This window comes from Arctopsyche grandis, chromosome 11 (genome assembly GCF_051622035.1).
Source record: "Arctopsyche grandis isolate Sample6627 chromosome 11, ASM5162203v2, whole genome shotgun sequence".
In the NCBI taxonomy this organism is placed as follows: Eukaryota; Metazoa; Arthropoda; class Insecta; order Trichoptera; family Hydropsychidae; genus Arctopsyche; species Arctopsyche grandis.
The window spans coordinates 11426840-11444518 of record NC_135365.1 but is presented as its reverse complement, the minus strand read 5'-3'; the positions used below and the strand labels follow the sequence as shown (position 1 = coordinate 11444518).

At 33.1% G+C, this 17679-nt stretch overlaps 2 protein-coding genes across 3 annotated transcripts; one reads left to right on the top strand and one right to left on the bottom strand.

The window, feature by feature from the left end:
- Positions 1-680: 680 nt before the first annotated feature.
- Positions 681-16580, bottom strand: LOC143919450 (SEC14-like protein 2). The gene is made up of 10 exons (XM_077441769.1): positions 16381-16580; positions 3272-3344; positions 3148-3191; positions 2951-3071; positions 2664-2873; positions 2516-2596; positions 2250-2449; positions 1350-1495; positions 1131-1279; positions 681-1046 (listed from the first exon to the last, which is right to left on the bottom strand). The coding sequence occupies exons 1-10, from the start codon at positions 16441-16443 to the stop codon at positions 931-933; spliced, it is 1203 nt and encodes a 400-aa protein (XP_077297895.1). The 5' UTR covers positions 16444-16580; the 3' UTR covers positions 681-930.
- Positions 3754-14350, top strand: gudu (Armadillo repeat-containing protein gudu). Of its 2 annotated transcripts, XM_077441765.1 has the most exons (8): positions 3754-3822; positions 3899-4504; positions 5327-5633; positions 5703-6078; positions 8212-8414; positions 9556-9736; positions 10791-11005; positions 12956-14350. In XM_077441765.1, the coding sequence occupies exons 2-8, from the start codon at positions 3909-3911 to the stop codon at positions 13085-13087; spliced, it is 2010 nt and encodes a 669-aa protein (XP_077297891.1). In that variant the 5' UTR covers positions 3754-3822; positions 3899-3908; the 3' UTR covers positions 13088-14350. The 2 variants fall into 2 exon arrangements, with proteins under 2 accessions (XP_077297891.1, XP_077297890.1); XM_077441764.1 differs by lacking the exon at positions 3754-3822 and having other exon boundaries at positions 3893-4504.
- Positions 16581-17679: the final 1099 nt, after the last annotated feature.

The following is a 17679-nucleotide window of genomic DNA, read 5'->3' as shown; positions in this document are numbered from 1 at the left end:
TAATAGATTCAGAAATGCTCGGTCTGCTATTACGTATGCATATATATGTACATATGTGTTCTATTTCATTATAATTTCATATTATTATCTATTAGCAAAGCTAATCATAGTAATATATATTACACGTATTATTTAATTTTTTTACCACTCTTGTGTTATTTCATTCCAAATTTTATATATTTAAGAAATTATTTGGAAACACATTCCGAAATAACGAAAATTAATTCAAAATTTAACCTTGCTTGTTATTATTTGTTGTATTGTGATAATATTATATTTTAAATTTAAGATTTAATCTGCGACATCCACTTTGTAATGCTTATCGACAAACGATAGTAACATTTTTATTTAAGTTTTTAATAATTTATTTATTTATATGAATTTAATTTTTAAATATGCGACTAATTTTCCATCTCGATCAGTGTTTATTAAAGTTTTCGAACTGATACGCTAATAATACCATGTAATTGCTTTAATTGTATGAATGTATTTTGAGATAAGTTGAAGCGTGTTCCACACAAGAAACTTTTAGAAACACTGCTCTCTATTTAATGTGAAATAAATTAATTTAGTATATATGAAATATTCTTATAACCCATTTACAAATTTGTGTTTTAATGTATTGTAAGAAACCTGAGCTTCGTTACCATATTTTTTTCTATAAATAAACAATTTTCATTGTATTCCGTGATTGATTTTTACTTTTTGCCATATAAAATTATACACAGGTGTATTGTTTTTTTTTTTTAATATATATTTAAAACACTACATATTAAAATAATGTACAAAAAAAAATCACATCAAAATATAAATTGAAGTGTATACAAAAACTTATTTACACGTCTACGTAAATATTATATATACATTTGGTTTTAAAAAACATGGTAATTTATAAAATTATACGTATTATTAAAGTATAATAAAACAGTCTTAATCGGTGGGAACTGATGAGAGCGACAAGTCGCTCAAAGGTGGTGTTATTTCAACATTGTAATATACAGTCTTGTTCTTCATAAACGATGACGAATTGTCGAATATCACAGTATCTGAAAAAAAAACATACATAATACTAAAAACATCATCTCAAGATTTTCATTTAAAATTTCAACAAAGAGATGATTAATGCATACATGTTGCCGGTCCATTGACGGATATCAGACCCGTTTCTAAAGCGTTGCCAGATATTTTCTTAGGAGCTAAAGAGACGCTTTCTACACCTTCACCATCCAAACAATTGATTCCAAACTTGATATCGGCCTCTTCTACTCCAAACTCCCATCTATAATTACGAGCAGAATGTATACTCATTCCAAATAATTTATTTAAAGTTTTATCTAGGATGAACGTACTTTAAAAAGCAACCGGGTTCGGCACAGATTAGATCGACCGTATGCTTTTCTCCATTTTTGATCGTAACATTGTTGTAATTTGCCTTCTGCTCATCAGTCATCTGTTGGTTGTAGTAGTTTTTAGGTACTTTTCCACCAGGCTTGATCTACAATGTACACAATAAACAGAAAATTGTATTCCTACTTGTCACACCCATACGCAGAGAAATGTTATATTAATAGGCTTTAGGCGTCATATTGTTGTCAAGTGACGATTGTCCACAGACAATCCTAAATAATTTTAGCATCAGTCGTATTTGATGCTCGGTGCTCGACGTATGTCCGATAAAAACTTCTCTGTATGTTTATATTACTCGCAAGATGGGCAAGCATCGGTAAAAATTGCACAATGCATTCAAAAACACACAATAAACAACATGGGATACATTTTTGTAAGAAAATGTATCATATTTAAATTTATTTATTTATTTTTAATTTATACCAGGAAGGTATAACAGGTAACCCCAATGCGCCTTCCTGGCCAGAAATATTGTAAATTTTATACAAATACTATTAATATACAAAGTAAATACATATCAATTAACATCCATAGAGACATCTATGGTGAAATTTGTAAATTTTGCAGCAATTTTACAATTCGAGATTGCTGAAAATTCAAGATTTGCGAGAAAATGGGTAAGGTTGTCAATTTTTTGGAACCGTTTCAATGAAAATCAGATAAATTGGCAAACTCTGATAGGAAACGATCGACCTGGAGTCACAAATCTTAGGTCTGGCTAGCAGAAACCAGTGGGATTTTAACCCGTGACAACTTTATTCAAAGCATCTATCTATTTTGCTGGTTCATCATTTAAATTATCATCTTTCATTGTTTACAATACAATAGTATGAATGACATACCCGTGATGAACATTTAGGATCACCGTCTGGATCTACTTGTGTTCCGCCAAAGTGTTTCGGCAATTGATCAGGATCGATGGTTTCCAAGAGGACAGGTTGCCATTTTTTCGGATCGGCCTTATGAATCTTGATTTTGCTCATCGTGTACTCGTTGATGAACTTCTTCACGATTGCGAAAGCAAGGGAAAATACCTTAGGGGCTAAAAACGTGAACAAATCAATATTAGTGTTCATTAAAGTAAATTTAATACAACTCGTGCACTCACTATTGACTATGTGGCACATCTTTAAAATTTCAGGATAGTTAGCTTCGTACATTTGTAGCAGAGATATCACCAATTCACCGGCTGAAATGGAAACCATCAAATAAGATTGTATTATATACATATATAGTATCACTGTACTGATGCATACCTGGTCTCCAAGCATACTGTCGCATGGAAAACCCTTCCATATCCATAACACATACTAATTGCCTAGCATTAGGACCATTCTTTTCGCTTTGTTCCAATGCAAGCTTCAAATAATATTCCAGCACTTTGATGATCATGCGGATCATATCGCTTTTGGACACCGAATGCAACAAACCCCATAAATCCAAACCGGCAAATGGCACTATTATAACTACAACCAATCGAAACAATATATTATATTACATATATGTACATGTTAAAATATAAAATGAATTGTACACTACATACTTGGAGACCCGTCCTTATCAAAACCAGCCAATCCACTAGGAAAATGCTTTTTGATGACTTCTGGTGGTTCCCACGATGGTAGCATTGTTTCAATGGCCCACTTCTCTCTCCACGACATTGACTGAAATTAATTGTAACTATTGTTTAGTAAAAATGTAAAACGTGCAGTAAACAAATATCAAACGTATCAAACTAACATCTCTTAGCATTTTCTCGGCCGCTTCAGCATTCCAGGACCGAGCTGCAATGTTCAAAATCGGGTTTTGAATGTACTTACATTATTTAAAACAATAAATTGAATCAAATATGATGTTCAATTACCTCTAAGCCACCTGAGCAAAAAATAATCATTGTGTTCTGTCTTATTACAAACGTCGGACACACTGCGTCGAAACTGAAAACAGAAAAATAAACACATTACAGTAATAATTTTTAGTATTAAGTTCCCATTAACGATAGGTTTTTGAGCTCTTTTTCCTATTATGCTATACATTAACATTAGAATAATATAGTACTATGATTACTAACCAAATTAAATTAAATTGTAAAATAGAAAATGATCAGTAGATCAGTAGCTATTAAAATAGATATAAGATGTATTATGAACATAATTTCGTAATAATAAAAAATTAAACATCTTTTCATACAAAAGAAATTGATTGAAACCTCATCAATTGCAATGATATGCAAATGACTACATTCAAATAATGCGTTTTAAATTGAAATGTCAAGGCCAATATTTAGTTTCACGTTTACAACATTACAATTCTTAATGATGAACCGTACCTACTAAATATGGAGAAAGTGAAAGTGTCAAAATTTGAATAAGTAAGCAGTAATGATATCGATAAGCAATAAAAATAACAACTCAGGTCCTATTACTTTTGCATACACAATGAGTCGCTTGACTAGCAACGGTCGTCATTAGTAAACAACATTCAATTACAGACTATCAAAAATGTCGGTGACCAAACGCAGCGCGGTGAGTGTCATATCAGAATCTTACAATGACGGCCCCAGGATTGTCATGGTCTCCGAGGGTTCAGATGACAGCGACATGTCTTCAGCATCTGGCACGTCCTCGGACGAAGACCAGGCCGGCGACTCGCAGAAGACCACCAACTTCTCACCAGAGTATTGGAACATCCAGAAGCTTATCAAGTATATGAAAGCTGGCAACCAGACAGCCACAATGGTCTCCTTGTCTTGTCTGAAGGACCATGACCTGACGACAGAGATGAGTCAAATGGCCATTCAGGATGTTGGAGGTCTGGACGTGTTGGTCAACTTGCTCGAGACCAAGGATATGAAGTGCAAGATAGGAGCCCTGGCAGTCCTCAAGGAGATCACCTTCAACCCTGACATCAGGAAAAAAGTCACCGATCTGGGCACGGTGCCTCTGTTGGTGGTGATTTTATCAGATCCTACCAAAGAATTGCAGATTCTGGCTGCTGAGACTATAGCTAATCTCGGGAAAATAAAGAAAGCTAGAAAATTTGTTCGGAAAAATAACGGAATACCGAAACTTGTAGATCTATTGGATATATCTCTTAGGTATTATGTAATTATTGTAAGTATGATATATTCATTATGAATGGACCGGACCGGTGGGTTATTTCAGATTTTAACAGGGTATAAAATATCTGGTGGATTGGGGCTGATATGTTTAGGTTTGTTGGGCGATCAAGATCATTAAATTTGTTCTAGATTCTTACTGATTTCAAATTGCTTTAGTTAATGGCAAGATGTTAATTAATTGTGCCGCTTGTTGTTTCCTGATTACATCTAATTTACTCTTTTGCAATAGTTGAATATTTGCTTTTGAAATATTCATTGCAAAAAGTTGTCACTAACAACTTTTCTTTAGAATTACTTGAAGAAAAACGTCATGTTTATAAAATGTTGATTTATATGAGGCTTAAATTTTCGAAATTGATGAAACTTGAAGTTACATAAACAGCTAAGATTTAAATGCTAATTTATTAACTTTGCTAAAAGATTTCTGATTTTATCTAATTTATTTTGTTGAAAAATACATATCGATATAGAAAAAGCTGCCAAATATTCATATTATATGCTAAAAATAATTTTCTTCGTTTATTTCCCTCTTGAATAGATTGGTGGAAAGTATAGGTAAGTATTCAATTCAATTATTATTATAAGAAGTAATAGGGCAAAATCAAAAATGGTCTTTAGATAGAAAGTTAATACAAAAAAAGGCAATATTTATATCATTCCACGGCAGAGTATACATAGAATATATTTTATAATCAAGTTTAATCAGCACTCAAATGATATATGTATAATATTTGTACATATTAGTATCTATATGTAATTATAACGTTTGTTAACTTGTCAATCATATACTATTTACAGTTGTTTGACAACAAGTCGGTCCGAACTGGACGAGGAGGAGTGCATATCTTTGGATTTAGCCAGAGCTGGCACCAAAGCACTATGGTCTATGTCTTCTTCGTGTAAAAACAGGGATTACATGAGAAAGCATGGTACAGTGCCACTTTTTGCAAGACTGTTGAAAACGATCCACATCGATATTGCCATACCGACAATGGGTACTTTGCAACAGTGCGCCACTGAACCTGCCTTTCAATTGGCCATCCAAACCGAAGGGATGATTCCAGACATAGTGCATCACCTTTCAGGAGACAACAACGAGCTGAAGGTGCAGACCAGTATACTGGGTGTTGGATCCTCGGTGTGTCTAATTCAATAATAACGGTTTAATCTTTAGATGTATTGCAGTCTGGTGATTTACAAGTGTGCTGAAGATGAAGGTACCCGAGATGGGGTGCGAACTGCTGGAGGACTCGAGCCGTTGGTGAACGGAGCCGGGTCTGTGTTTCCTTCGGAAGGTGGAAACTCCGATGAGGACGGTCCGAGCGAAAGGGAACTGCTCACGGCTCTGACCGGAGCTTTGTGGAAATGTTCTGCTGGAATGGCCGGTGCCCGTTGCTTGGACTCACTAGCTGCAGTGGATGTCCTGGTTCGCTTGCTGGAGTATTCCAGCGATCAGGTCCTGACCAATGTGGTAGGAGCTCTGGCCGAATGCACCAAATGCCCACCCAACAGAGATAAACTCAGAGTAGCAGAAGGAATACCACTTTTAGGTTAACGCTATGTATTTTGAACACAACATAGTTACATATCCAAACATGATTTCTATATAATAATTTTGTTTTTAGTAAATAAATTGAAATATATGTATAATTCCACTTAGAATTTCAAAATTTTAAAAGTGGGACTAATTCTTGCGCATAGTTTGAATTTGTATTGTAGACACGTACATAATATACATTGTATGTATATTGAGTAAGACAATCTATTGCAGAATAAAGAGCAATAAAATTATTTATGCTTAGGATTTCACAATCATTTATTTTATCAATTGCTTCTTCAATTTTATGGAATTTTGATTTCTAAATAATTTTAATATACGTTTGATTACTAGCAAGCCTATTGCCTTCATATGTATTATTATATTCAGGGCAATTATAAAACTTGATTTTATGTGGATATTTATCATCATTATTTTGAAGCAGTAAGAATTTTCGTTGTAATTAAATACTGTTTTTGTTTCCCTGGAGAATTATACCTTCGTATATGTATTGTAGTAAAGAAGAAGAGACAAAGAAACTATTTAATTGCGTCTCTTTGTCTGAAGAAGAAAGTTTTTGATCTGTGAGTTTTGCCAGTATGACATATGGATGTGAAATTTGAACATTAAATGCCAAAATGTTGGGTTTGGTGCAAACGATCGACAAGCGCCAGACAGACTGAACCACAGATTAACTGGATGGCTGCTCTAAACGCAATTCTAGACTTCACGAATGATAGATTGCACATCAGATGACGAGTAACCTTTCGATGTGCACAGATGCAATTATTAAAATGGTAATTATTCAAATTTAATTGGATCTTTCTGCCGAGTTTAATAAGGCAAAATTCGGAACTAAAGTATCGGGAGCACAGAACGTATACAGGGTAGGTATGTCGGGACTGTCGTTAATCTGTGATTCAGTCTGTCTGGCGCTTGTCGATCGTTTGCACCGCATCGATTTTGCCAGTATGACACATGGATGCGAAATTTGGACATTAGATGCTAAAATGTTTCATGAAGGCTTAATGATAATGTACAATGTAGTCAGCAAAGTATGGAACATTATATTCTCGGTATTGTGTGTAAGATAAAAAACTAAACACAGATAAGAAATTGAAAACAAAACGGAGAGATTGAAATATCAGTCTTATTTCTAGAAAAAATAACAAAAAAAAGTAATCGAATGGTACATAATGGCCATAAGAATAACACATAAGCCAGCAGTATGGCTCGGTGGTTGCGTTTATATTTAGCACCGAGAGATTACTGGGTTCGACCCCGTGCTAATCTTTAATACTGCTAGTTAGACTTGGATATTTGTGACTACAAGTCGATGGTTTCTTATCAGAGTTTATCTGATTTATCTGATTTTCATTGTTGAAACGGTTCCTCGAATTGGCAAAAATCATCCTACCAGCCGTCACAAATATCTGATTTTGATTTATGTACAATATGTAAAAATGTATGTACAAGTCTAAATCTATTGGTGGCTCAATGTATTAATTAGTTAATTAATTGTTAATTTCGTGTTCTTCGGCCTCTAGAAATACAGTGATCTAAGTAACAAAAATGCTGCAGTGTTTGTAATTAATTAATTGATTGTCCACAGACAATCCTAAATAATTTTAGTATCAGTCGTATTTGATGCTTGGTGCTCGACGTATGTCCGATAAAAACTTCTCTGTTTGTTTATATTACTCGCAAGATGGACAAGCATTGGTAAAAATTGCACAATGCATTCAAAAACACACAATAAACAACATGCGATATAGTTTTATAAGTGAATTGATCCGATTGTATTCCGTGCGTTGTAGCGTATTTATAGAGACGTGCCGCGTAATATTGACAACAACTATTTATTCGTAAGGGCCCTTCTAATATTATTACATTTCTCTGGGTCTACCTGTTAGGCCTTCCTGGTATATATCTATGTAAAATAAATAAAATAAAATAAAAATTATAAAGTGTAAAATAGACCTTCATTCAGCATAGTAGATAATGAAGAACGAACGGTTTCAAATCAAAGTGATATAATATTACAAATTACATATGTACATGTACTTATTTAAGTTTTTGTTTTTTGTCCTATATACATATATAATGTTTCAATGTACTTTATATAAGTTACTTTTTAACTTTTTAGTTCAACATTTGAACAGCAGTCACAAGCCCCTTCTAGAGAACGTCACCCTAGTTCTGACGGAGTGTGCTAAAGACCCAGAAAGCATGTCTCAAATTGAACGGTTGGATGGTGTGCGTCTTATATGGTCTCTTTTGAAGAACGATTCGCCAAGAGTTAAAGCCAATGCTTGTTTGGCACTTTGTCCTTGTGTGGAAAATTCAAAAGTTAGTTATGTTCCTTTCCAGTTCTTACATGTAGATGGTTCTTTTTGATCATTTATTACAGCTCGGATCAAATTCGAATTGAATAAATTGAGATTCCGTTCATAAATTTGCATATTTTACGGATGTGGTATTTCCAAGGTTCATACGGTCGATTGCCTCTTTATATATGTAGTGTTACAATGAAGGGTGTCAGATAAAAAAAATCATCGTGCTGATTTTTGGAAGAGTTTTGTGCAGAGGATCGATACTTTTGGTTATTGCATAGATGTAGAATAACCTAGATATGCCATTACATACATTACAGATAAATTTATGTATATGTACATGCACTGAAGTTTTATTTTATTTATAACTTTATTTTATTGAACACTCCGCGTGACAGTAAACCAAACTAATAAAGCCATATTAAGAAAAAAATATTTAGCTATACACACTATATTAAACTACAAATGTATGTTACTATAATAAAACCATCATTAACTATTACAATATTTAAACATTAGTAGCTTCCACAAGGACAAATTTTAAAGCTGACACTTTAATATTTAGTTCATTGTTTGTAGTTTTAAACTTAATGTCGATTTCTGAATTTCCTTCCGTGTGCATGGTCCAACAGGGTGATCGGCTTAGAGCGTCATGGCGTATCTATGGTATTCTATATCTATGGGTTATTGTAAATACTATATTTTACTAGTGTTGTGCCCGTTGATAAAATACTAATACATATTTCTAAGCACAACATATGTATACTCCTGGCATTCTAAAATTTGTTTTTTTGAAATCTCCATACTGGTAGACGCGTTAGTCACATACCCACATACATACATCCGTTTTTATATATTTATTATTATAATGTGATTAAAAAGGAAACAATTTTAATTGTGTAATATCGTCAATAATTGCAAAAACATGAAACAATTTTTAATGTATTTCAAACACGATCATAATTGGCTTGCGATAAACCATTCACACATAATATACAGTATGCAATTATCGACGTACATAATTTGACTAATATATGTATGTATGTATAACTTAATTGTCAATATACAATATGTTTGATTTGATTCTGGCACAATCAGAATTTAAACATCTTATTGAACAAAATAGTCAATAGGTTGTACATATGTAAAATTTAAAGGATTCTGGAGTACAAGTGAGGAGTTTCGTCGGTGGCCTTGAGCTGATTGTCTCACTACTCCAATCTCCTGACAACACTGTATTGGCTGCTGTCTGTGCGGCCATAGCTACGATAGCCAAGGACAGGGAAAACCTAGCCATCATCTCAGACCACGGTGTGGTGGCCAAGCTTGCCGCTTTAGGTGAGTCATCAAAATTATACGCTTGATTTGTTTATTTCAGCATTAAATGAAGAGAAAAATAAATTACATATATGACATTGAGTTTTTCGCGACTTTTGTAGTATGGAAACGTCTTTCTTTACGTGATAATTGACGGGTGATTCTAAACAGCGATTTTTCCAAGTGCTAATAAGTACCATAAGATGACGACCGTGATCTCTGATACTTCTTTGTTATGTCGCTGAGGTAATTACTTGGTTGTTATTTTATTGTTTATCTCGATTGTATATAGTAGGTATACTATATTCACGATATTTGTATTTCATTCGTTATTTGTCTACGTAATCGTTTCGATACATACAATTTTAGTTATTCTAATGCACAAAACAAACAGTTCTCAAGTTGTGGTGGTGCCCTTTGGCCCTACCAGATAAAAGTATGAATACTTTTTTTTTTGTGCAGGTTCTGAATGAAGTACATACATGGTGTTTTAGTTGCTTAACCACTTAATCGCCACACGTTTGTAGAAACCGATTCGATTATTTTATTACATGTGTTTAGTGCCAATCCTCTTGAATATACTAGTTGAATATACAAACTAACGAAAAATATTGATATTTTTCAATTTCATTAGTATCACAGGATACTTTTAGATGTCGCTGTGAAGAAACTAAAATTAATTTCGAGCCATAGCCTTAAATACGAAGGAGCGCGCACCGGTGTTCTTATGGCGATGAAGTGGTTAAGACTATGGAACGGATGGTATTCGTAAAAAAGTATATTTGGATAATGCTTTTAATTGAATGTCGAGCAGATGTCGTTATAAATTTATGCATTGCGATCGAAAATAATCCATATTCATTATTGTTGGATCGACCAATATTCAAATTTTAGTCAAATGTCAACAAATATCACTTTCATCCGAGGTATTCATGCGTCTGATATTATTATAGGTATATAAAAGCCGTTTTTTTCCGCGCGTTTTCTCCGATCTATTAAATGCTGCGGATAAACGTTTCGGTCGACTTTCTAAAAGTGTAAAATGATATAAAAACAATTGCGTTTTCGGTTTCAGTGAACACTGTGGACGACGAATTGAGGCATACTTTGGCGAAGGCAATTGCTTACTGCTGCGAATGGTCCAGCAACCGAGAGGAGTTCGGAAAGTTGGGTGCCATCGAACCTCTCGTCGGGTATATGACTTCCAAGGACCTCAGGGTTCACAGATCGACGGCTCTGGCCCTGTATCATCTGTCGTATCACTCGATGAACTGCATCACCATGCACCAGGTCTTTGTGATTGTTTTTTTTTTTTCAATGTCGAGTGGATCTTAATTGGACTTCGAGGTTTATGCACGGCTGGAGTACAACCGAAGCAAGGTCGTTGAAAAGTGATTCGTTCGTACAAGTTGTAGGTACACTGCTGTGTACTTCACCTACCTTGACCGATAAAAGTTGAGAAACCGCTGACGAGTCAGCTGTTGCGAAACTTTTCCTTTCCATGGTGTTTGCACTGCAGTTGAGATGCATTCAATGCTATGATTTTTCTTGGAATTAAGGTTATTTTAGGAGATTTTGTAATTTTGGTCAGAATTGGTATGCACCTACTTCAAAATAAGGAAAATTTCTATAAAACTTTTCATGGACTCTTCATTAAAATTAGTAGTTTGGGTGATAATTGAATTCAAAAACTTAAAAAAAAGAGGACACCTATAAGGGGAAGTACCATTTCCAGTCAACTTAAAAATTTACGTCGTGTCGATAAGAATTTCAGTAACCGATACTAAGTTTCAGTTCGATAGGACTAACGGTGTTCAAAAAATCCCCAAAATACACACACTCGGACACATACACATTTTTTCTAGATCATAAAAACGTGATCAGTAATCGATTCTGAGTTCGAATCAGTCAAAATCTCGAGTTAGAATTTTCGCATGATCAAAAAACTTCATCTATTGTTACTACGTACATAGATAAAGTAAAAAAGAATATCACGATAATTTTTCTTAATTAATATTTAAATGATTTTTTTATTACATAAGCAGAATAGGCGAGTGGTTAGCATATAATGCTTTGAACAACGTGGTCACGGGTTCAAATCCCACTGGTTTCTGCTGGCCAGACCTTGGATTTGTGACTCCAGGTCGATCATTTCCTATCAGAGTTTGCCAATTTATCTGATTTTCATTGAAACGGTTCCAACAAATTGACAACCTTTCCTATTTTCTTGCAAATCTCGAGTTTTCAGCAATCTTGAATTTCGCAGAATTGTATAAAATGCTGAAAAATTTACAAATTTGACCATAAATATATCTGTGGATATTAATTGATATGTATTTACTGAATTTCGCTGAATTGTTTGAAAAAATGCTGTAAATTTACAAATTTGACCATAGGTCTCTGTGGGTGTTAATTGATGTAGAATTAATGGGTGACCGTAAAAAAGTCGACAGTGAAAAAGTCGAAAATGTTCGTTAACCATGCTTACATATGAAAAACGGTTAGTATATATGTATATCAGTGGCGTGCGGTAAAACTCTCTCTCCCCCCGTCGTACATCGTCACTTAATTTGCGCGAGCAGGATACAACAGGAACAAGAGGAACAGGCTTTTCCTCCCGTATCCTGCGCGCGCACATTAAACAAGGCTGTATGACAAAAATAGAGATAATTTCACCGCATGCCACTGATATACATATATATTATATATACATAGTACCGTTTACCATGCACCCTTTTTTTAATCTTTCGACTTAAGATCTTTCTATTTTCGATCTTTGCCTTCCGATATTTGTTTTTTCGACCTTTTCACTTTCGGTGTCGTGAGGTAGACCCAGAATTACTTTGTAGAATACAAATAATACTTGTATCAAATATGCAATGTTTCTGGGGAGGAAGGCGCATTGGGATTACCTTTTAGGCCTTCCTGCTATAAATTTAAAAGTAACAAAATTTTGCATAAAATATTTAAATTTTATAAAATATAAAATTAACCTAAAATGTTTTTACTAGCATAATTGCATGCGCATCTTCTTATTTATTAAATATCAATTAAACGCTTGATGATATCTTTTAATTTTCTTAAAACAAAATATAAACATGTTTCAAATGCACATTTATTATTAGCCTAATCGTGCGTGTCTGTTTATAAAATAAATCTAACTCGATTGCTTGTTGTTGTACAACATTCTGGTCTAAATTGCTAAAGGACTTAATAAGTGTGTTTATTGATCAATTTCAGGCTGGAGTAGTAAAATTTCTGTTGGAGACCGTCGGGTCGATGGATGAAGATCTCCAGGAAGCTTCAGCCGGGTGTTTGTGCAACATCAGAAGATTGGCTCTGGACGTGGACAAAGTCAAACTTTGTCTTTAAAAAATGGACTCTCGACAAAAAAGCATTTGTCTCAAATAAATATTGACAAGTTTATTGACACCGTTGAACTATGCATGAGACACAAAAAAATAAGATAATAGAAAATACCAAAATCGTTTATCGTGGCTTCAAATTTATTCAATATATTTTTCCTTATCGTTCACGGAATATAATTACATCAGAATTAAATGTCATGTGTCGCATTTGAAATTAATAAACATATTATGCAATATTTTTGATATCAAACTGTACCTTAATATATGTATGTACATAACTATCTAATCTATAATTTCAAAAGAGACTTTGTATGTATGTAAGTTTTAGTTCGTAGAATCCGTGACGTTAAATTTAATATAAAAACAATTTAATATTCGAATAAATTTAAATAAAATAAAACTATTCAAATAAAATGTTTCAGCGGTTTATATTACAAATACCGAGCGAAGCCGGGTAAGACCACTAGTATTTAATATTTTGTATTTTAATTAAAATTCTACCAACCACTTCGCGTCCGATCATTAAAATCAATGAATTCGTCCATTGAACTAAAACTGACAAAAAAGCATCAACAAATTAGCAAGTAGTCAATTTCGAGTGTTTCGCACGAGTGACTCAGATATATAAAAAAAACTTGCACGCTAATTTGATTGGGAAAATTGATCCTTTTTTTATCAAATCTATGCCCGTGATTTTGTTCGTTAGTTTCAATGATGCTAATTTGCCGCATGCAATCGAAATTCCGACCGTAAGCTTTCACTGGGATTCGTATGAAATTGTTCTGAATTATTTTGTGATAAACATTACAAATTTCATTCATACTGTAATTGAACGTTTACACATCAATATACGCAGTTACAATCATAACGTGCACGGTGCATTTAAAAACTTAAAAGAAGATGTGTCACGTTACAATGAAAGCGAAAGTATTTTCGGGGGAACCAGTCGTTTACCTTGATTTAATGTTGCTAGACCTGCTTTCGTATAGGGCGCAGGGCAACATTATTAATCGAAATCTTACTACATAAAAAAATTCGAGATAGAGAACCGACTGCACAATAACCAGTTCTTTCAACTTCGGTAAATATTTGGATCACTAGAAACATCATGCACACGATTAACATAACTGAATGCGCAAATCGTATATAAATATTCATTTAATTGTTTAGTGTACCGAAAAAATCGGTGCAGCCAACGTAATCTATATTTGCACATACATATATGGTACTTGTGAGCAAAATAACTGTCGTAGGGAAATTAGAAACCAGAAATGAAAAAAAAAATACCCTTTACTAGAAACTTCACTTTTTAGTTTTATGTAGTTGGGGACCAATTCAAACACATATCAATACGGAATATAAACAGTCAATCAAATCAATAATGTATCGTATGATTTTTTCAAATTAATTGCGTGTCATTTATAACTTCCTGACCGTACAAAAAAAAAATGTAAACGATCATAAGGGGGACTTTTACTCATAAATGCATCTTGATTCGATTCCGTGACCAGTCGACGCTTCGTACCGAGACAACCTTACTCCAATTCTTCATTGGAATTAATGAGTATCGCATGAAACGTTCTGTTTTAATTCGACACGATGTTTATTGTATATATCTTTGTATATTTTTAAGTGTGTTAGGTGCGTTGACTCGGATGTACGATTGGAAAGTGTAAAGAAACGATGCCGGTACCGTTTTAGAATCGCCTTCGAAATGGTACCTTTCACATGGTAAAAATAGTAGTAGAAATAAAAATGATACAGAGAAATTGCCGATGTTGTGCTCTAGAAATGTCAGTCGCACAGGTCATCTTACGACCAAAACGACCGACAGCGCCAACGGTCAAATTTTAAATTTTGGCGGCTCGCGAACGATGTTGAATTGCAGTAACAAATACTGTATGTTATCTATGTATCTATAATCGATTGATAATAATGTAGCCACAAATGTCTAATTTCAAAATCCTTATACATACATACATTCTGACGTTATTTTCACATGCATTTTGCAAATGTTTTTCCGTGAGAATTTGACGGTGCATTTTTCCCATATCCATATTTATGTACAGTCAATTAAGCAGACTCATTTGACCAAACTAGTTAATATTGCCATTGTGAAACATTTTGACAATTCTTATAGGTACATGTGTTAATACTTTTCCTTACAATGCATACATATGTATATATGTACATATGTTATTTCAAAACGAATCTAATATATAATTTCGAAAGAGACTCTGTATGTAAGGTTTGGGTGGTGAAATCTGTGACGTTAAATTTAATTTAAAAAAACAAATGAATATTCAAATAAATTTAAATAAAATAAAACTATTCAAATAAATTTAATAAAATGTTTACTATTAGATTAGCCATGTTTAGGCGGTTTATATTACAAATACCGAGCGAAGCCGGGTAAAAGTTGGACTATACTTTTGATTCCTTGCATTACAAATTTAGCATGCAATTGATTGCACGATTTATATTCAATTCTAAAAAATTTCCACTTCGATATTTTTAGTCAAGTATTTTTTGTGAATAAATTACTTATAATATTATGGAGAATAGTATTGAAAAAACTTACATCATACTTATTATTGATGAATATTTCATTAGACGATGAGTTTTCATACATATATTATGTACATAAAAATAATTTTAAATAAATCACTTAAATGTATTTTTTAAATATTTTTTTTGAAATTATCATAATCTCCAAAATGGTGATGATAGATTAGACAAGCTTCAATAACAGAGTAAGTCATAAATATTCATATACATATGCTTTGTTGTAATAATTATTACATAAAAAAACTTGTAAAATAGCAGTATTATGGAGCATATTTTACATATAATTATTATAATGAACCCATATATTCATTGTTATTGTTGTTTTTACACATCAATGTCAAAATTTACAGCAATTTTTTTCAACAATGTATGATATAAGTTATCGCATGAAAATATTTCTAAATAAATATCTGTCTCAAATTCGATAAGATAGAATTGAGATTAAAAAAATCAGAACAGTATCTTTTTATCAATCAAAATATATTAATTTATTGAATTTAATTTAATTTGATAATTATTATTGATATCCAAATATGTACGTTTTATTCCTCGTAAAGCCTTCAAATGGTAGAAATTACAATAAACGTATCGTAAGGTATGTCAGCATAAGAAGTTTCATATATAAAAGCGAAGGAAAAACAAGTTTATTTAATGTTGTTTATACCTATTTTTTTATTTTATTTATGACCTTAGTACTTTTTGCTTTATTAATACATGTAATAAACATACCTTCATTAATGCGAATCGCTGATCATCGTCCAGATTCATCCCGGGGTTGTTGACGGGAGCCATTTTCCGGAAAACTCGCTCGGAAAATCTACGATTAGGGAAAATACCTCGACGCACCGCAGGCCGTGTTCGACTGACAAATGTTGTGGTCCGGTGAACCTGCAACAGAACCGACAAGGTTGCTCGGCACACAACCACAGCTTCTCAAACTGTGGCCGTAGCCAACTACGTGAACCTCTTACTAAATGGCGAGTTTTAAAAAAAAACATTTTCGCGGATGTGTAGCGATTTCAGCAAATTGGCAATTTAGTCACGTACAATTGTAAGTATTTGTGCTGTTTTATCGACAAAAAATGTATACTAGGAAGTATAAAGACCATAAACAAAGTACAAATTTGTTGATTGCACACATTCATTGAGAACGTTTTTATTTTTGTCTCATGAGTCATATGAGTCATAAAAACTCACAAAAGAAACTACACAAAAGAAATTCGGCTTTATACTTGCAGTCATACAGATTAAAAAATGAAAAATTTCGAGCCGTCTATTTAGTGATTCGCAACTTGATTAATAAGTTTTAAATCGTTTTATAGGTACATATACATACATACATATATACCTATATTCCAGATAACAACAATAATGATATTGAAAATAATCGTAATGACTCCCCAGCAGTGGCGAAGCCATGAATTTCGGGACCTAAAGCAACATTTATTTAAGACCCCCCCCCCCCTTAATCTCACACTTAAAGTGATTTTAAAAATATGAAATGTAATAATTCAAACTGTATGTTGATTACATATTTACATAGGGTTATGACTACGATTTAACGGTGCATTAAAAATGCCTTTTATCCATAGAACGAATCATTTGAGCATTAGAATAAAAGAAATTGCGCATTAAATAAATATATATTTTTGTTAAATAAAAAATGTTACATTGAGCAATATTTTATTTTTAGTATGAAATAAAAAAATGTTTCGATCATTTAACAATTAAAAAGTGCGCACTTAAAGGTAGAATTGAAAAACTCCTATGATTTCAACTATGTACAGCAAATTTGCAGTTTAATTCGCAAATTCTTAGGTATTCTTGAGAAAACATTTTTACAAATTACTGGATGGTTTGGTGTGTGTAACAATCTTCAAATTATTGTAGAATTCGAAGTTAATTCAGAATGTTTCCAGCCAACTCATGTACATTATATGCCACAGTTTGTTCTCTTCTTCTGTGGCACATACCAATGTCACCTCTTGTAAGGGTAAACGGATTATTCTGCAAAAAGTGATCTTGCAC